Source organism: Megascapheus bottae, chromosome 32 (assembly GCF_031878675.1).
Source record: "Megascapheus bottae isolate mThoBot1 chromosome 32, mThoBot2.hap1, whole genome shotgun sequence".
Taxonomy (NCBI): Eukaryota; Metazoa; Chordata; class Mammalia; order Rodentia; family Geomyidae; genus Megascapheus; species Megascapheus bottae.
Genome location: NC_143540.1, coordinates 5,749,446 through 5,770,880, shown reverse-complemented (window position 1 = coordinate 5,770,880; position 21,435 = coordinate 5,749,446). Strand labels below are relative to the sequence as shown.

Here is a 21,435-nt window from a genome sequence, read left to right as displayed (position 1 = left end):
CAAAAAAATCACATTATAAAAAATTTGCACTTGAAAAGTTTAGTGCAATTGTTCCAGGAAGTTATATCACCCTAGAGCCCTTGTGGAGATTAGAAAGGGGTCTTTAACTATTATAAAGCAAAGAACAGCACAGAGATCTGTCAAGCTTAGAACCAGCACACTAATATTTCCTAGAAAATTTATGCAGCAGACAAATTCTTCTGAAAGGCCCCAGAAATCACTGCTGATTTCATCAGTCAGATAACTAAGCATGAGTGTCAGCAAACCAAGAATAATACAAGTTGGGTGTGGTGGCTCAAGCCTGTAATCGTAGCTACTTAGGGCATAAAGAGAGGGGGATCATGGTTGGCTAGGCTCTATCTCTACTGTCTGGGAATGATGGTATACCTGTCTGTTATCCCTGCTATAGGAGAAGTTCATGTGGAAAGGATCATAACCCTGGCTGGTCTGGGTATAAAGCAAAATTGAGAATAACCAATGCAAAAAAATGGGGGAGTAGATAGGGATAGGGGATTGGTAGAGTATCTTATATGGTAGGCTGTCTGTTTAACCAGCTCAAGGCCTGGAGATCAAACCTCAGTACTGCCAAAAAAGATGATGATGATGATGATGATACTTTGTTTCTGTTGTGTTTTCTTGTGGTGCTCTGGCACAAGATATACTCCCTTGGAGTTAGGAGCATGGCCTGGTGTCAGGGTCCTTTGTCCCCGGTCACCCTCTAATAGTAGGGGAAAGGGGAAAAACACACCCCGACCAGGCCAAGCCGCAAGAGGAAGAGGCCTACTGTCCTCCCGCACTCAGCCTTCTTAGCCCAGAGCAGGAACAGAGACGCCACGCAGCTTCATCGAGACAGGAAGATCTCTCTCTCTATTCCCCAAATCCCTCCTTCTATTGGGTGAGGGAGCCTATCAGTATACAAGATGGACAGGACAAAGAGGTCCACGTGTTTTATCCCTACTACAAGCCTCAGCAGAAACTTATTAGACATGGCATTACTCGGCCCCCAACAGCCTAGTGGTGGAGTGCTTGCCTAGCATGCACGAAGACCCAGGTTCGATTCCTTGGTACCACATACAAAGAAAAAACCAGAAGTGGAGCTGTAGCTCAAGTGGTAGAGCACTAGCCTTGAGAAAGCCCAAGGACAGTGCTCAGGCCCCGAGTTCAAGCCCCAGGACTGGGGGAAAAAAGATACACTCCCTCTTATGGCTTTTTTTTTTGGGGGGGGGATGTTATCTGCACATTGCTGGGATGAATCCAAACAGGCTAAAGATGAGAAGCTAGAGTCAGAAAGCCTTTATTTCCCCCTCTCTGTGTTTCAGGACTTTATAGAAACTTTGCCAAAACTGTCAGGATTCCATGGCCAGGACCTCTTCGGGATTTGGAGTAAAGTCTACGATCCTTTATATTGTGAGGTAAAATGAAAAGAAGAAGAAAGGAAAAACCATGTTTGATTTGTTATCTGATGAAATGACACATGCCAGTTTACTTCTACTTCTTTTGATGCAGAACTATATAATTCTCATCTTGAAAATCTTGACATCTTTTCTCTGTTATTTACATTTTCATCCTTTAGAAAATTGCAAACAAAAGCTGCTTCCTCCCCTACCCCCAATACATTGATTGAAATAACTTGATAGAAATCTGTCAGGGTTACAACTAGCACACTATAGTCTTCAAAGTGCTGAGCCCCTATTATATAATTTTTTTTTGTTTAATTGTGCTGGCATTGGGGCTTGATTTTAAGATATAGGCACTTGTGCACTCAAGGCTGATGTAATGATCTACCACTTGAACACACAGCTCTACTTCCATTTTTTTTTCTGATCAATTAGGGATAAAAGTGTCATGGACTTGCCTGCCTGGCCTGAATTTGAACTTTGATTCTCCAATCTCAGCCTCTTGAGTAGCTAGGATTACTGGTGTGACCCACTGGGGCCTCACTGTAAATTTTAATTTTAATGAAAGAGACAGACATAGATGCAGAGACAGAGAGCCACGTTATTTAACAATGTTATATAGAAAAATCAATTATCTAATTTCTAGACATAGAAATATATAAATAAACCAGCCAACTGTAAGACAAGCTGTCAAAATTGTCTCAGCAGGAAAGACCTTTGCTGTGTGATATGATATATGTGAAAGAATCTATTAGATAAATTACTGTGGTATTTCTCTAGATTTCCATTCACCAGACTCCATCTCCTGGCTAAAGGAGTCATTGCTAGTTCACTTTTCTCAGTCAGTTCACCAAATCTTAGGGCAAGATTCTGACCACCCAGCTGCTTTGTACCCACTTTGAATTTTTTTTTCTTTTTTGGGCCAATGCTGAGGCTTAAACTCAAACCTGGGTGCTGTCCCTTTTTCCTCAAGGCTGGCACTCCACTTACATGAGCCACAGTTTGCTTCTGCATTTTGGTGATTAACTAGAGATAAGAGTCTCATGGACATTTCTGCCTGGGTTGAGCTTTGAACCTTATCCTCAGATCTCAGCCTCCTGAGTAGTTAGGATTACAGACATGAGCCACCAGCACCTAGATTCCTTACTATAGTTTTGGCTTTGGAATTGTTGGGTTTGTTTGTTGTAGGTGTTAAACCCAGGGCCTCAAGCACGCTAAGAGTTTACTCTCCCACTGAATTCCACCCCTAGTTCCTTTCTTTTTTTTTTTTTTTTTTTTTTTTTGCCAGTCCTGGGCTTGAGCTCAGGGCCTGAGCCCTGTCCTTGGACTTTCTCAAGGCTAGAGATCTACCACTTGAGCCTCAGCACCACTTCCGGCTTTTTTCTATGTATGTGGTACCGAGGAATCGAACCCGAGTCTTCATGCATGCTAGGCAAGCACTTTAACCACTAGGCCAAACTCCCGGCCCTCACCCCTAGTTCCTTTCTAAGACTGATTTGAAGTATCTTCCCACAGCCTTTCATTTCTTTCTTTTATTTTGCTTTACTTTGGTGTGTGTGTGTGTGTGTGTGTGTGTGTGTGTGTATACACACACTTTTTTTTTCTCTGCTGCAGGGTGTTCACAATTTCACTTTACCCTCCTGGGTCACTGAGGATGCCATGAGTAAGTTGAGAGAATTATCAGAATTATCTCTTCTTTCTCTCTATGGAATTCACAAGCAGAAAGAGAAATCCAGACTCCAGGGGGGTAAGTATTTCCTTTTTCTTTTTGGCAATACCAGTGTTTGACCTCAGGGCCCCATGCTTGCTCAGCTTGCTTATTCAGCTGGTGCTCTACCACTTAATCCATGCATCCAGCCTAGTCTTTTGCTATTTTGGGGTCTTGCTGACTTTTCTGCCTAGGATGATTTTGAACTGCGATCCTCCAACTCTCAGCTTCCTAAGTAGCTAGGATTACAGGTGTGAGCCACCAATGCATGACTAATACTGCATGATGTATGTGTGTGTGTGTGTGTGTGTGTGTGTGTGTGTGTGTGTGTGCATGTGCACACATGCACATGAGTAGTTTTGTGGCTATATGATCAGGGTCTGAATCCTACCATTAGTCCACTGAATGACCTAAAACAAGTCACTCTGGCTTCTGCCTTCTTTGTAGGTGGTGAGGGTTAAAGTGAATGTGTGCACTCTAAAGGAGATGCATGGCTGGGAATGTGGCTTTAATAATAGAGTGATTGTCTAGCATGCATGGAGACCTGGGTTTAATTCCTCAGTTCCACATACATAGAAGAAGCTAGAAGTGGTACTGTGGCTCAAGTGGTAGATTGCTACTTGCCTTGAGCAAAACAAGTTCAGAGACAGTGCCCAGGCCCTGAGTTCAAGCCTCAGGACTGGTTAAAAAAGAAAAAAAAAGAGGCTTAGAAAAAGCAACATGGGGGTGGGGAGGAAAACAAAAAGAAAAAGCAAAAGCAACATCTGGTACAACGCACAAATCAACCATCGCTGCATTACTATAATCATCTCGTTTTCTTCCTCCTGGCCTTTGTTTTTCCAACTGCAAAAGGAAAGCTTTGGCTAAGAGCCAAGTGATCTTTTCCTTCTCTTCCATATGAATCTCACTACCTACCCTAAATCCAGGCAAGGGGTCCAAGACCTAGGAAAATCCACTGTGTCTGGAGAATTACAGGGTTAATTTTTCAAGTAGATGGTTAGACAACGCAGTTTCATTTCCCCAAACCCTGGCTGGTGGCCATTGTTCAAGCTAGCAAAACATATTTTGTACGTTAATTAGGCACCGCAAATTAGTATATGTTTCAATTGGCATGCTTATGACAAATGCTTCCACCAGTGTTGAGATTTTTATGTTCGTCTTTGATTTGGCCTGTGTGTGTGTGTGTGTGTGTGTGTGTGTGTGTGTGTGTGTGTGTGTGTGTGTGTGAGAGAGAGAGAGAGAGAGAGACAGACAGAGACAGAGACACACACACAGAGAGCATATTGAAGCTTAAACTCAGGGTCTTCTGCTTTTTTGGATTTTTTTTGTTCATGGCTGCCACTACCACTCACACCACACCTTGACTTCTGTCTGGCTTTTGGGCTGGTTATTTGAAGATAAGAGCCTCTGGATTTGTCTGTCCAAGCTGCCTCCAAACTCAAAACTGTCTGATCTCAGCCTCCTGAGTGGCTAGAATTAAAAGTGTGAGCTACTGGCACCCAGCAGATTTGGGGCAGGTTAGCATTGGAAAACCTTCCCTCATGGCAGCAAGATACAGGCAGAAAGATGGTCAATCCTTGCAATCAGTGTAAGTGGAATAAAATAAAGAGGCCAGGACCAGTCAGGGTGCTGTTAGATCCTGATCACTATGAAGACAGCTGACTGCACAGATCATGACACCCAATGAGAAACAGGTTCAAATATAATTAACATGGGTATTAAAACTGAGGCTAGGGACCTGGAGTGAGGCCTAGTGGTAGAGTGCTTGCCTAGCATGCACGACGCCCTGGGTTCGATTCCTGGGTACCATATACACAGAAAAAGCCAGAAAGTGGTGCTGTGGCTCATGTGGTAGAGCGCTAGCCTGTCCAGGCCCTGAGTTCAAGCCTCAGGGCTGGCAATCAATCAATAAATAAAATGAAGGCTGGCTGATCATGCCTATAATTCCAGCCATATCGAAGGTATAAATAGGAGGCCCGCAGTTTAGGCATGCCCAGCAAAATGTGAGACTATCCAAAACAATGAACCTAAAGGGCTCCAGTGTGAGTCAAGTGATGAAGCCGCTATCTAGTAAGCAAAAGGCCCTGAGTTCAAACTCTAGGTCTATCAAAACATACAAAGCCACTATCTCTGGAGACAGAGTAGAAGCCAGATATAAAGACAAAGCTGTCACTTCAGGACTGCTACATAGGAGATTATTAACTAACAACAGTTCTATGAACTGAAAAGCATAAGGAAATTCCAAATGTATCACCTTCCTGTCTTGAACAAAATCTGGTTTTAGGAAAGTTCTAGAATGCCAGCTCAGCTCTCCCTTCCCAGTTGTGTGAGTCAATATCTCGAGACTCCAGCTTTTTCCCCTTTGAATGAGGGATGTGGCCAAGTGCTCAGTAAAATACTGTATGTACATCATTCTACTGTATGTGAAGTAGAAAATGTCTGGCCAAATTTAGGTCTCCACCTCATATTAAGTTGCAGCAAAGAGAACCATCAATTATGAATAGACAAAGAAGCTCATTAGCATAGATGCTTTTGATTGGTTCAGCTCATTCATTTTATCTACCTCCTTTAAGGTGTCCTGGTCAAGGAGATCCTCAAGCACATGAAGAGTGCGACTCAGCCACAAAACTACAGAAAACTCATCATGTATTCTGCAGTAAGTATGGATTGTTTTCATCTGTTCAAGCATCTCTTTGTACAAGTTTGTAGTCTCTTAGAGGGTGAGATCCTATCAACTCAATGAGTGTGTGTGGTGGGGGGGGGGAAGTTGGTCCTGGGATTGAATTCAGGGCCTAAGCACTGTCCTAGAGCTTTGTGCTCAAGTCTAGTGCTCTACTACTTGATCCACAGCTCTACTTGCAGCTTTAAAAAAAAAAAACTATTCAATGGAGATGAGAGTCTCAGAGACTTTCCTTCCCCGGGCTGGATTTGAATCACAAGCCTCAGGTCTCAGTCTCCTGAGTACCTAGGGATGACACCTGAGTCTCTTACTCCAATTAGCCTCTAGAAAATGGGAAATAGGACTTGGCTCAAGGGTAAGGAGGTAGCCTTGAGCTGAAGAGCTCTGGGACAGTTCACAGGCTGAGTTCAAGCCCCATGACCCCCCCACACACAAAAAAATTGTTTTTGAACTGATTGTGTGAGTTCTCCAAGTCATACCTTCTATCTCTTTTCTTCTTAGCCTGGTTCTAGTTCCTCTGGACTATATGTATACAGCCAAGTGATTTAGGCAGTCAAATGTTAGCCCTATTTTATATAAGATGTGGACAGTGAGATAGCTCCTCTGTACCCCAAAAGGAACTGAAAACAAACACCGTCCCAACCCAGCTTCTGTCCACTCTTGGGCAGAAGTGACTTAAGAATACCCATGCACTCTTTATTTTTTTTATGAATCATTCTGCACTCTCAACTGCCTTACATCTAAACTTCCCTAAACATGCATGGCTTCCTATGGTCTCACATAACTTTAAAACTTAAGCTGAGTGTGGTGGCATACCTCTGTAATCCCAGCTATACCAAAGTAAAGATGGGAGGACTGTGGTTCAAAGCTGGCCATAGACAAAAAGCAGAGACTATACCTGAAAAATAAACTACAGCAAAAAGGGATGAGGTGTGGGAGTGGGGGTTTAAGTGGTAGAGTGCTAGCACAAGGCCTTGAGTTCAAACCTCAACACTCCCCTTCCCCCTGCAAAATCAAAGGTGACCCTAACCCACAGAAAAATATAATTTAGCACTAACACGTTCTAAATCATCTTAAACATTTAATGAAAAACAATAAAATCAGCAAAGACAGAGATTTACTGTTAAATGCAGAAGACTCGATTCAAGTTTATTCTATGGAGGGTTTAATGGCACTAAGTTATGTAATTTCTGTGTCTCAGCATCTTCATTCAGACATAAAACATGTAGAGACCTAACCGTCTAGCACACATTAGATGCTCAAGCAAAATTACCTGGTCTTACTTATGAAGTCACTGATAATGTACTCGAATGAAGTCTATTCTGGTGGCTCTACAAGTCTGAATGTAAATGAGAACCAGAGGTGACCTTGAAAAAAAAAGATTTCCTTTTGAATCTCTGTAGCATGACACCACTGTGAGTGGCCTACAGATGGCGCTAGATGTCTACAACGGAATCCTTCCTCCCTATGCTTCCTGCCACTTGATGGAATTGTACCTGGAGAAGGGGTAAGTGGCTGACAAGAGCACTGTTGTTGGCATGTCTTTCTGTCCTCTGTATGTCTGTCTGTCTGTGGCTTGGTGTTACTCAGATGGAAGAATGATGGGAACAGGACCTTTGCCCTTTTTACTTTGTTTTGTTTGCAGTGTTTTACTGTGCATGTGTATTCCTAAGTCACAACACCCGTGCAATTCAATAGAGGAAAAAATGTAAAGAGACCATTCTCAGTGATTAAATGAAAATACATTAAAAAATATGTGGCTTAGTGGTAGAGTGCCTGCCTAGCATGCATGAAACCCTGGGTTCGATTCCTCAGTGAACAGAAAAAGCTGGAAGTGGCTCTGTGGCTCAAGTGGTAGAGCACTAGCCTTGAGCAAAAGAATCTCAGGGACAGTGCCCAGGCCTCGAGTTTAAACCCTAGAACTGGCCAAAAAAAAAGAGTCATTCTAAGGAATATACAGACATTACGTTATTCTCTTACGAGCCAAAAAAAAAAAAAAAAAAAAAAAAAAGAACTACCTGGTAGAAGATGTCAAGAGAAAGAGAAAATGAAGTTGCTTGCTGTTGTGGTTGTAATGATAGTGCTTCAATGGAAGGCTTCAACCTCCCTCCCCCGCCACCCCAGGTAGCTCCTGATGAGTCATACCTACCAGTCAGGATTCTTAAAGCACAATTTCTGACTGGTTTGATGTGATTCTTCCCCCAGTGACTAGCTTAGCCTCACCAGAAATGTCAAAAGTTGGAGAAGTCCCAGTGTCCTGGTTTACCAGAACATAGTAATCTTTTGGTGTGGGCACATCAGAAACAAGAAGTAGTGTATCAAAGTATCTCTTGTTACACCGATACCAATTTTGGCATCCCAAATCTTTTCATGTTCTCTGTCTCTGTCTGATTTTGGAATAACTATAATACTGACTTCATAGGATGAGTTAGATAGTGTTCCTTCCCTTTCATGAATGGATTTGAGAGATACTTATATTTATATTTTTCTTCAAAAGACAGAGTTTAGCAATGAATCCATCCAGTTCTGAGCTTGTTTGTTTGTGATATAATTACTGCTTCAGTCACTTTGCTTGGACAGGTCCATAAAAAGCAATGTGATATGTAATATATACACGTCTGAAAAACCTTAATACAATTATTACAAACCAAAACAAGTTAATGACAGAAAGTAAGACAGGATCTGTGATGAGTGGGAATCAGAGAAAAGGAGGAAGGCAAATGGAGAGAGTGAAAGAGAATAAACATGGCCAGAAATGTTCAATAGCATTTATGTTAACAGGTATTGAATATTCAAGCTTAACTAGTTTTTATTTAAATGAAAGCTGCTGAAATTGTTCTAGAAAGAAGAGGGGTTGGAAGAGAATGATAGAGAAGGTGAGTTTGATCAGGGTATACTATACATGCATTTAGAATGTCACAATGAATTCCCCCTCGTACAATTAACATGCTATTTTTTTTAAAGACTCTTCAAAGTCACATCCAACTGTTTCTACTAAGCATCTTATTTCACTTTCTTCTCCAATGAAGGAACTAGATCCCCACTTCCTATGTCCCTAACGAATCAACCCACCAAATCTCTCCTACCTGCCTCAGTATCCCTAGTCCCTCACCTCCCCCCCCACCCCCATCTAAGTTGTTCACAATCTCTTGGGTCCCACAGCTCCTTCCTCAAGTGCTTCCATTGACATGTGACACAGTCAAGGTAAGATGAGATCCAATATCACTGGACTAACAGCTTCCCCCCCCCCCACCTCTACCTCTCCCTGGCAGGGAGTACTTCGTGGAGATGTACTACCGGAATGAGACACAGCACGAACCCTACCCCCTCATGCTGCCTGGGTGCACTCAGAGCTGTCCTCTGGAGAAGTTCGAAGAGCTGGTTAACCCTGTGATCCCCCAAGACTGGGCCACAGAGTGTATGACCACAAGCAACCACCAAGGTACTGAAGACTTCTTGGATTAGCTCTGTGGAGGGAGAACTGGATGCCCTTCTTTGGGGTGGGGGGAGTGGTTGAGAATGTATGTTAGCCATTATCCCCAGCTTAGGAGATGAGTTTGGAGTGATGAGACCCTCCCACCCCCAAATTGCAAGCAATTCTCTACCTCTCTGCCTAGCCCTGCTGCTACTTTTTATAAACCCCAGCATGGGTTTTATTTTCAGTGTTGATGTAAAACGACATATCGGTACCCAAATGGAATCAGGGAGAAGATTAAAGGGTCAAAGTTTATGGAGGGCCACCTGAGCAATATGATTGGCCATGCAGGACTCTATTGTTTAAGGCCTCTCAGGTTTTGCTTGAAAGTGATTGGATGAGGCTATGCTGCAAAGGTGGAAGAGGAACAGATTTCAGGCAACACCTACAAGGGTAAGTGAGAGGCAGCAGTGAAGTCCTGCAATCCTAGGCTAGCCAGCTATGGGCCAGCTTACCCATCAGCCCTTGCCCTCTCTGAAGGAAAAGCAAAATGATGAGAAGCAGTGATGTTTTCTACACTGAGAACCTGGCTGTTCTGATATTTGTGCTAAAATATTCAGGGTAGCAGAACTGGAGTGGGGGGGGGGTGGAAGCCTTTTGGTGTCCTTTGAACGTTTGTGTGCCCTTGGTGGAACCCAAATGAAGGGGTTCCAGCTTTCCAGGAAGCTTTGATGTGTGTCAGACATGTAGACAACAAGCTCTGGAATCCCATATCTATCATAGTAAATAGATAATCTGAAGAGAAGAATAAAGGTACCAGAGGGGGGAAGTGGACAAGGCATCTCTTGAAGTTCCAATAACAAGAGATTTTCTTGAATGGATTCTAGAATTCATTCAAGAGTGGACATAACATGTCATTATACTCCTAAGTTCTAAGGAACTTAGAAATGCAAGGTGTGCTAAGTGCTCTGAAGGTGGAAACCTACTGGAATATTGAGAATGTGGAGGAAGAGGGTAGTGAAATCTGTTCAGAGGACAAAAAGCCTTTTGATTCTGGCGTCTTTAGAAACCCCTAATTAAAACTCCCAGGTCTACTGAAACTGTTCACTCTTTAAGAAGAATTCAGTGTTCCCATAACACTACAGATCCGCTACACAGCAGGCGAACCCATTTAGAGAAACCATGCCATATTTCCATGATGGATAATGATGAGACAGTTTCTGCTGGATGCTAGAATCTAAGGAAAAACCATTCCCTCTCCTGGTTAGTCATCAGATGATTGACAAACACAAGACCTGGACTGATTGATAAGGTGGCTTCCTGGTGTTCTCTTTCCCATGTAAAATGTTTGTTCTGGGGGCCACTGTCTATGCTTGTAACTTTCCTCTAGCAGTGGGCCAAATGTAAATAATGAATTCTGAGAAGTGTGTGTGTGTATATGTATTTAATTAGAATAAAATTCCTGCAGGCAGATTGCAGGGGTCCTCTTTTTTTATACTGGGGTGTTTGTTCTAATGTATTGGGAGGGGATGTCCAAACAAAGTAAAATGATTTGATTGGCTTAAGTGAACATTTTACATTGAAAATATAGTCTGGATTTCACTACTTGTGATCCAAACTAAGCTTCAGATGATTCTGCCATGTCTACTTAAGAAGGTTTTTTAATAAATCACTCTCAGGAAGTAGGAAGGAAGTAAAGAGATACACATTACATGGAATGACCAGGGATTATTTCCTCTTCTGATTACTCTGGTTGCTATGGGAACAAGAGTCCCTTCCATCCTCTTCCCCCCCATTCAGAAGGAAGAAGGCAAGAAATCAGGACATTTTGAAAAGGCTTTCTATAGCAGGAAATAATGTCCCTGTGCAGAATCGGGTTGGACAGATGTTTGCAAGAGTGTGCTACCTTGGCTACCTTGTCCCTGCTCCTAGCGACTTGGAGCTGGGAATGGTAGGGGGCAGTTACTGAGGAGAAAATTGGACTCCAGAGCAACTCCCACAGGTTGTTCTCAAGGGGCCATCTCTGATAAAACTCAGTTCTATAAGCGCAAGGATTTATGTATCCTCAATACGTAAAAGTGCCTATGCCATGGGGCCGGGAGTTTGGCCTAGTGGTTAAAGTGCTTGCCTAGCATGCATGAAGACCCGGGTTCGATTCCTCGGTACCACATACATAGAAAAAAGCCGGAAGTGGTGCTGAGGCTCAAGTGGTAGAGCTCTAGCCTTGAGAAAGTCCAAGGACAGTGCTCAGGCCCTGTGCTCAAGCCCAGGACTGGCAAAAAAAAAAAAAAAAAGTGCCTATGCCAGCCATTAGGTTAACAGTAATATGATATCACCTAGGATTCTCTCCTTCATTCCCTGCCCCGCAATTATTCACTTCCTCTTGCTAAATCTGATCATAGTGTGTTTACAGAATTCTTTTCCTCAAAACACCTATAACAACTGTGGCACTGGTGGCTTGTGCCTACATCCTAGCTACTAAGGAGGCGGAGTTTGGAGGATCATGAAGCCAGCCTGAGAGCAGGAAAATTCATGAGTTAACTAGCAAAACAGAATAAGAAGAACAAGAAGAAGAAGAACAAGAAGAAGGCGAGGAAGAAGAAGAAGAAGAAGAAGAAGAAGAAGAAGAAGAAGGAGGAGGAGGAGGAGGAGGAGGAGGAGGAGGAGATGGAGGAGAAGGAGGAGGAGAAGGAGAAGAAGGAGAAGAAGGAGAAGGAGAAGGAGAAGAAAGAAAAGGAAAGAAAAGGAAAGAAGAAGAGGAATAAGAAGGAGGAGGTGTGGCTCAAGTGGCAAAAAAGTGATCGCATGAGGCCCTGACTTAGCCTCAATACTGGCATGCACACACATGCACACACACACACACACCATCACCAACATCAGCAACTCCATATCTAAATGGTATATAATCAAGCTTTGTTTATTTCTAGGTTCAGCCTACCAGCGTATCAGTGTTTTTAGCTCAGAGGAAGCTTAGCCTATGTTATAAGGCTATCCTGCTATAAAATGAATTCTTTGTGCTAATGTTTTTAAGGAAAAGGGGCTAATTTGTTCAGTACTGTCTTCGATAGTGATTCAAGAGGCAGCACATGAAAAAATTGCATGAAGGCAGATTGTCATCCAGTGTTGGGAAGGACTGTCACACTGGGAACTTACCCTTGGATACTACAGAGCAAGTAGAAGCATGGAAGGTGGGGCCGAGTGACTTCTTATGAAGGCCACCAAAGTTAGAAAATAAAAACCCATGAATCCCATAGAAAGTTGAGAAATGGTTCCAGCTTGAGAACTGTAATTTTTGAAAAAGTAGAGTGCAGCTGGATGTTGGTGGCTCACGCCTGTAATCCTAACTACTCTGTAGTCTGAGATATGAGGATTGCTCAAAGCTGGACCAGGCAGGAAAATCCATGAGACCCTTATCTTCAATGAATCACCAAACACACACATACACACACACACACACACACACACACACACACACACACACACACACACACACACACACACACACACACACACACACACACACACACACACACACACACACACACACACACACACACACACACACACACCCCCCCCAAAAACATACCCAGAAGTAGAGCTGTGGCTTAAGTGGTAGAATGATAGATTTGAAGGGAAAAAAGCTCAAGGACAGTGTCCAAGTCCTGAGTTCAAGTTTCAGGACAGGCACACATACACACACATAAAAGCAGAATATAGGACATTTACATGTTCAAACAAAACCAATACAGGAATTGAGGCAAAATCATTAAGTATAGGATGTGTTCTGTATATTTGAGATGTTTGGGAACCCTACACCTGAATTCATTTCCACCCAGGAAATTTGTGTGTGTTGGAAGGGGACATGGGGCTTGAACTCATGGCTGTCCCTGAGCTCTTCAGCTCAAGGTTGGTGCTCTACCAGTTTGAGCCACAGTGCCACTTCCAGTCTTCTGGTGATTCATTGGAGATAACAGTCTCATAGACTTTCCTGCCCAGGCTAGCTTTGAGCCACAATCCTCAGATCTCAGCCTCCTGAGTAGCTAGGATGACAGACATGAGCCACTGGTGCCTGGCTCCACCCAGGAAATTTTGCCCACAGCTAAATCAGTATTTTCAGCTAGTACAATAAGACCCAATCCACCAGATCATTATCAATTAACCACAGTCTTTGCTAGAAAATGACAAGTGTAAATTCTATGTTATATTTCTTGAAAACAATAAAAAAAATTAAAAACAAAGCTTCTTTAATTTCAAAGTTTTACTCACATGGACTTTCTTCCTGAGCTTTCTCCCTGTGAACCCAGCTGATGGAATAAATGGATGAATCTTTCTGTATTCAGCCTGACTTCCTCCAGGATGGGCCCACTTATCAGAAACCTAGAACTCAGCTGGTCCAATAAATAGAGGGGGGAGAAAATAAAACTATGAATGAGTTTCAAAATTGAATGCCCTGTAACGATCCATTAACTAGCTATATTCACGTATTTATGTTGCCAATGCACGTGTCGCTTGACATTTACTTTCAGCAGAGTAATGTTGGCATTTGTCTTGTTTCCTCCATTTCTGTTAAGAAACCTTGCTCCATAGGAATGTAGGTCAGTGGAAGATCACTTGCCTAGCAAGCCCAAGGCCCTGGGTTTAATTCCAGCAATACACACACTAACTCATACATACACTCAATAAAATGCCTTCCAGCAACACTCATCCCTTGAAGATGAGGGCACCTGAGCAGAGCACCTTTCGCTCTGCCTTATTGCCATTGTCTTTAGTTTTCTGGGACACATTTCATCATTCAAGATCTGGAGATTGACTCTAATGTCTCAATCCACTTCTCACTCCCACTCCTGCCTTCAGTGGAGGCAACTCTGACTTTCATTAATCGTGACCCAGCCCTAGCCCTGCCCCATTACCCCAGTACCCAATCTGAGACATATCAGTGGCTAGAGTTTTTCTATTGTGGTCTGACAAGTCAAGCTGAGAGAAACAAAAGACTGAGCCTACTGCCGCCATTTCAAGCTGTGAGAGTTGATTCTAACCTCAGCTAGGGCTTGTGACAGGTCTTGATAAGTATACCCTCAATTAGCCAAGTGCGGGTGGTTCATGCCTGTCATCCTGGCTACTCGGGAGAGGCTGAGATCTGAGGATTGTAGTTTGAAGCCAGCCAGGGCAGAAAAGTCAGCAGACTCTTATCTCTACTTACCCACCCCACCCCCCAAACCAGATGTAGAGCTGTGGCTCAAAGTGGTAGAGTGCTAGCACAAAAGCTCAGGGACAGCTTCTAAATCCTGAGTTCAAGTCCCATCTCTCTGTCTCTCTCTCTGTCTCTGTCTGTCTGTCTGTCTGTCTGTGGGTCTGTCTCTCTCTCTCTCTCTCTCTCTCTCTCACACACACACACACACACACACACACACACATACACTTTACACTCATTGGATTCTTTTCCAAGACTATATAAGAAGGCCTTTTTTTTTCTTATTGTTCCCAAGTTTCAGATTTCATTTCATCTTCTTCATTCTAATAAGCATAAAGAAAAATGTGTGTATATGTGTGTGCACACACGTGAATACAAGAGAGAGAGAGACAGAAATAGACCAAAAAGAGAGAATATTTTCCTAAACTTTTTTTTTTCTCTCAGACTCTGTAGCCAGCCTCTCTTGGAAAGAAACCTTCCAACAACCTCTGATCATGTCTCAGATCCTGTGCTTGTTTTCTTTACGCCACACTAATCATGAGCTATCCACTTAGGCATCTGTCTTCTAAATCTACAATCCTTACTTCCACATCTGAGTAGACAGGCCTGTTTTTTTTTTCCTAGCTAGCTATGGACTATCCCTTACCAGAATGAGTAAATTTTTTTGTATGTGGGGTCCCAATCTCAAATTCACAGCTTAAGCATCTTCTTAGTCACCCAAGCAAGTAATCATGAGCTTGCCAAGACTGCAGCGTCTCATGTATTAGTTTACCTAGCCTATCACCAATGCCTGTCATCTTTGGTGCAAGGAGAGCTCACAAATTCCTCTCTCTGTGTCTATAGCTCCAGTTCAGAGCCCTTGGTATCTTATGAATGATATTTTGATGGCTCCCTACCAAATTTCTACCATCTTCTCTTTTCCAGAGCCTTTTTTTTTCTTCTTTTAATGTAGAATGGGTTGAGACACATCCCTGCATAATAAGAGCTTGCCATTTCCATTTACCCCATGGAAACTAGAAACCAAAATATCTTGGCCCTGATTCACACATCTCGATTTCACCTCCCTGAAGCTCAAGCACCATGCTCCTTATATCCAAACTGTTGGATGGAAAAATCTGATTCATCTTAAAGGCCAGTGTCAATCTCAGAAGACTTCCCAAACTCTTCCAAACAGAATGCACTCCACGGATTGCAACTTGTCCTGTGTTCCAATGGGCCTATATGCTACACCTCCACTTCAGTATCAGTCACATGATCTCCTACTTGTCTACGTGGTTCTCACACTGCATAATACATTGAGGTCTTTCGGGGTACAGGATACAGAAATTCAGCACCCAACAGAGCTGGCCTGGCACACATGCTATCTGATCACTGCCTCTTTGGAGGGTAAAAGGAAGGACAGGAGTTAGGCACAGAGTACAGGGAAAACTGTTAGTACAACACAGCTATATGTGTGTATGTATATACATATATTTTAATACATTTTAATACATTTTTTGTCAGTCATGGAGCTTGAACTCTGGGCCTAGGTGCTGTCCCTGAGCTCTTTAGCTCAAGGCTAGCACTCTACCACTCAAGCCACAGTGTCACTTCTCGTTTTCTGGTGGTTAATTGGAAATAAGAGTTTCACAGACTTTTATGCTCAGGCTGTCTTTGAACCACAATCCTCTTATCTCAGCCTCCTGAGTAGCTAGGATGACAGGTGTGAGCCATAGGCACCCAGCTGCAATATATATTTTTTGTCTTTCTGTTTTGGCACTGGGAATTGAACTCAGGTTGTTGCACTTTCTAGGCAAGTGCTTTGCCACTGAGCTACATCCTAGCCCAATACAGCCAATTAAGAGAAAAAAAAAAGACAGAAAATCAATTTCTATGTTTAGAAATTCAGACATGAAAGTAGCTTTATAAGAATCATTAGAATCAGCCATCCTCATTGTCCTGCATTCTCTTCTTTTCTTCTTCAATTCTGTATAATCTCTTACATCTCGGCATTAACAATACCTGCAGATCCGATGATACTGTCCTCTGCAATTTAACTGTATTCATATTGGAATTTTATTGCTACAAAGAAGCATCTGGCATCAGAACTAAGAGTTGGTAATTTGCCAGGTGTCAGTGGCTTACACCTATCATCCTAGCTACTCAGGAGGCTGAGATCTGAGGATCAAGGTTCAGAGCTGGCCTGAGCACTGAAGTCCACGAGACCCTTATCTCCAATTAACCACCAGAAAACTGGAAGTGGTACTGTAGTTCAAATGGTAGAGTGATAGCCTTGAACTGAAGAGCTCAGGGACAGCTCCCAGGCCCAGAGTTCAAGCCCCATGACTGACAAAAAAAGAGGGGGGCGGGCAGGAGTGCCTAGTTTCTAGGTCTGGCAAAAAAAGAAAGGAAGGAAGGAAAAAAGGCAAAAAAAATCACTTTGGAATTTATAATTAAGCCCCAAACTCAACACTGATTCATAATCTTAATGTGTTGCTTTTTGTTACATGAATGCCTCTCTTTGTCTCTCCACAGTTCTAAGGGTGATTCTTGCCATTGCCTTTTGCCTGGTATCTGGTGTCCTTGTGCTGCTACTGTTTATCCTCATCCGCCATGGGCCCTGCTGGCAGAGAGACATCTATCGGAACATCTAAACTACAGCTGGACAAGAACAGACAAGCAGGGTCACCTCTGGTGATACCTCATCTCCAAGTGATGCCGAGTGTTCAAAGGGCAGGCTTTTGTGACGTGAGCATCGTCTGCCTACACCCCTTTCTTGTGGACCTATCTGGAGCACCAGTGTGAGTTTGTAAGCCGCCAGGGACAAGGGCAGGACTTAGTACTTAGCATCACAGGGTACTTACTGCGCTAGGTCTTCTCATCACTGGGTGGTAGCACATACTTTTCAAACCGCTAGAACGTTGTCCGGAGAGAAAGAAGCCAAATGTCACTGTCTTTTTTTCTGGGGGGGGAAGGAAAAGGTGAGAAAGTGACATAAAGATCTAGGTTAGATAAGACTGAATGGATAGCAGAGAACGTTAGGCTAGAAGTAGCATTATAAGGAGGTCCTTAAAGAGAAAGCCTAATAAGACACTATAAATAAACTTTTTCTTTAGCTATTGAGTAGTTTAGGAAGCATAGAATCATAGGTGTCTTCTGTAAAGCAATTTCTACCTAGGGTTTGATAGTTAAGAAGTTTCTGTATGTGTGTCCATCACACACACGTTTATACATTTATATTTGAAATACCTCTAGAAGAGGTCTTAGTTCTGAGAAACAGTAATACCCAGGTCATTTTTTTTTACTGGTCTATTGCAGGTCATTCCCCCACAATTTCAATACTGGGAAGTAACTAGAAACTTCATGTGGCCACAGTTTTTTTTTGTTGTTGTTGTTGTTTTGTTTTCCTGATCTCCAGGATTAGAACTGGATTTTAATATAGTTTGTACTACTCTATTTTATTTAAAAATTATGAGATCTTATATTGATAAGAGCTGCTTATGGCTATGATGAAATGTGAATGTGTTTTAATTGACACAAACATACCTAATTTGTGTGTGTGTGTGTGTGTGTGTGTGTGTGTGTGTGTGTGTGTGTGTGTGTTTTGGTGGTGGTGTCAAGAATCAAATCCAGGGCCTTGTACAGGCTAGTCCAGTGCTCTGTCTCTGAGCTCAACCCCAATCCTATCTGAACTTCATAAATGATGAAGCAAGAAGAAAAGTTGATTGCATGATGACAATTTACTGCCTCAATTCTGCTTAGGTTTTAGGCCAAAACGGAGGCTAATATCTGAGGATCACTATTCAAAGCCAGCCCAGGCACAAAAGTCTGTGAGATTCTTATCTCCAATTAACCACCAGAAAACTGGACATGAAGTTGTGGGTCCAAGTGGTAGAATGCTAGCCTTGAACTGAAGGGCTTAGGGACAGCACCCAGGCCCAGAGTTCAAGCTCCATGACTGACAAAAGAAAGGAAGGAAGGAAGGAAGGAAGGAAGGCTGGCAGGCAAGAAAATAAAGATCTTAAATAGATTAATAAAGAAGTTACATCATGAGCATTTTTTTTCATCTTATGCTTAGATGGGTCATTGTCTAAAAGAGCACTGTTCAATGATGGTACATTGTAGCTTACTACAAAGAAATTCCCATCAGTTTACTCAAAACCATTTTACTCTGCTCTGAATGCCCAACCACTAGGTTGCTGGGCCATTCAATCTCATTTCTTAGTAGGACTAGGTGCCTCTTCAGATTGGACCTAAGATCTCGGTTTGCACCTGTGAGGAGAAGTCAGCAAATGGTGCTCTAGGCATTTGGCAACCCAGGTCTCCAATAGGTTCATTGTCCAAACTCAGGAGATCTTAGAAAGGCAGGCAGAAGACAATTGTGTTATGGGCCCTGAGACTAGGCACTAGGCAATCTCCATCCCTGGGACTGCCGAGACCACTGCTTGGAATCCTTGCCCAGTACAGAATTCCACCTCACCCTTTTTTTAGGTAACCGTCCCATCTTAGAAATCTTCCTTTTTGTTGGGTCTCACAGCTTCTATCTGTTAAACCCTCAGCACTTTCTTCTATATCCCCGGCATCACAAAATTCTCATTGCGCTAAAACTTTTGTGAACAAAAGCCTGAAAAGAAGCTGATGATTTCTTTCTTTTTCCCCAGTCCTGGGGCTTGAACTTGGGGTTGGGAACTGTCCTTGGGCTTTCTCAAGGTAAGCGCTCTACCACTTGAGCCAAAGCTCACTTCCAGCTTCGTGTATGTTAGGCCACGCTCCCTGTACCCCTCTTTTTTTGCACTGGGGATGGAGCTCAGAGTCTTGTGGCTGGTATGCCAGGCAAGTATGCTGAGCCATATCCTCTACTGCTGACAAGTTATTATTCCTGCAAACACACACACACACACACACACACACACACACACACACACACACACACACGCGCGCGCGCGCGCGTCATCTAAAGGGAAAGAAATGCAAAATAAGCAAGATCTAGGTACACTGTCCAGTTGCTGTTTTAATAACATAGCCATATTTAAAGTAGCTGTATATTCTTATGCTAACAAGTGGTAAGGCTTTTAAACAATAATATAAAAAACATAAACCATAATTTTTTCTTATTCATTCCACAAATATTGATGGAGGACTTCCTATTTGTGTTTTTTTTAAAGTTTTGTTGTTGTTGTCGTCAGTATACATTAGTTGTACAATTGGGGGTCCTTAGATATTTCTACATGTGCACACAGTGTACCCTACCACTATCCCTATTCATTTTTCTGCTCTCTTATAACAATTTCAATAGGTTTAATTTGTCCTATTTTCATACACGCATGTAAACTCATGCATGTTACTCAATAAGCTAGGTGCCAAATTACCCATCTCTGTTGGATTATTAAGATGTTTGACTCCAATGATGTGACTGCACACAAGGTTGGTAGAATGCAAAAGTAAAAGCTTTCACAATTTTTTCTTCCATATGGACCCCCTTCATAAAGTGGCTAACATTAAGACTTCTACTGTCTATTCTGAGAGATTTTTCCTCCCTACATCTTGATTTCCCTTCCTTCAATCATGTCTTTTAATGATTGTCAGGAAAAAGCTGGCTCGATTCAGCTGTTTCTTCTACTCTCTCTACCAATAGTAACTCTGTTTGTAAACAGTGTTATTGGGGTTTTTTTCATATTTCATGACAGAATCACAAGTATGACAAATGAGCCATAGTGCTAAAGCAGAAAGCACAAATGTACTGTACAATTTCTCAGGAAATAAGCTCATCTTCCAGTTTCCACAAGAGAGTATGTCACAAAGTCTTTCTGCTGGTAAGAGTCACTTGCTCACATGAGTGAAATATAACCCATCCAGATGCCGTGACAATGAGTATTGTTTGAGATGGCCCCCTCTGCTCTGTGATATACTCCATGCCATCTGAACCACAACAGAAAACGTTGGACAGGATTCAAATGAGGCAGTAAGTTTCACATCACTGATAATTACATAAAATGTAAAATGAGCTTATTTCCTGCACATATTGTGAAGAAATAACAATTATCTTTATTGTATGTCTTCCTGTACTATAATGTCAACTTTCTGGAGGAAAAAAAAAAGCTTATGAACTGAATGTTCTATATACCCAATAAAAATGTCAATCAAATGAGAGGAGAAAACAACAACACTTTAAAATGGTGTGAAAATTCTGAAAAGTTGATTTGTGATGCACCATTTTGAGAAGTTAGTTAAAGAGTCTCTGGGCAAAACAAGAATAAAGTCTAAGATTTGAGATGCAAGGAAACTGGATGAAACCCAAGCACATGGTGAAAGGAAGCTAGGAAGACTTCTTGGCATCTATCCCAGAGAATAGCTGGCCAGAAGCTGTACAAAAACTAGATGATTCTAGAAAACAAGTCTTAAATAATTACATTGCATCCCTTCCTGTTGGTGAGATATACTTATGGAAAACAGTCAAGTCTTGATGACTTGATGAAGACAAACTAAAAATAAATACATAAATAAAAAAGGCTTTGAGGGCCAGGAGTTTAGCCTAGTGATAGAGTGCTTGTCTAGCATGCACAAAGATCCATGTTCAATTCCTAGGTATCACATACATAGAAAAGCTGGAAGTGGTGCTGTGGCTCAAGTGCTAGAGCTCTAGCCTTGAGAAAGTCCAAGGACAGTGCTCAGGCCCTGAGTTCAAGCCCCAGGACTGGGCAAAAATAAAATAAAATTTAAAGAAGACAGACCCTCTAAAATGCATGTGGGCTTGAATAACTTAGAGAAATACAGTAACTATCAATAGAGAAGAAAATTCAGCTTAACTTGTTCCCTTAGTCTTAACGTAAAAACATGATTACTGAAGCTCATAGGAACATCTCTTAATTTTCTTTTTTCTTGGTTAGTTGTGGGGCTGGAACCCTGGGCCTGGGTGCTGTCCCTGAGCTTTTGTGCTCAAGGCTAACATTCTACCACTTTGAGCCACAGCATCACATCTGGTTTTCTGGTGGTTCACTGGAGATAAGCGTCTCATGGACTTTCCTCCCTAGGCTGGCATCAAACTGTGATTCTCAAATATCAGTC

General features: G+C 42.4%; 2 protein-coding genes across 4 annotated transcripts in view; one reads left to right on the top strand and one right to left on the bottom strand.

The window, feature by feature from the left end:
• Cpne4 (copine 4) overlaps window positions 1-13,582 on the bottom strand; it is a 263,345-nt gene extending 249,763 nt beyond the window's left edge. For all 3 annotated transcript variants that reach the window (XM_090323595.1, XM_090323596.1, XM_090323597.1), the window contains exon 1: window positions 13,467-13,582. The gene's annotated coding sequence lies outside the window, so the exon portion shown is untranslated. The remainder of the gene's footprint in view (window positions 1-13,466) is intronic.
• Acp3 (acid phosphatase 3) overlaps window positions 1-17,746 on the top strand; it is a 29,518-nt gene extending 11,772 nt beyond the window's left edge. The window contains exons 6-11 of the mRNA XM_090323602.1: window positions 1,320-1,412; window positions 3,012-3,144; window positions 5,679-5,761; window positions 7,189-7,292; window positions 9,058-9,227; window positions 16,906-17,746. Of these exons, the coding sequence (XP_090179728.1) occupies window positions 1,320-1,412; window positions 3,012-3,144; window positions 5,679-5,761; window positions 7,189-7,292; window positions 9,058-9,227; window positions 16,906-17,024 (702 nt within the window). The 3' untranslated portion in view covers window positions 17,025-17,746. The remainder of the gene's footprint in view (window positions 1-1,319; window positions 1,413-3,011; window positions 3,145-5,678; window positions 5,762-7,188; window positions 7,293-9,057; window positions 9,228-16,905) is intronic.
• Window positions 17,747-21,435: the final 3,689 nt, after the last annotated feature.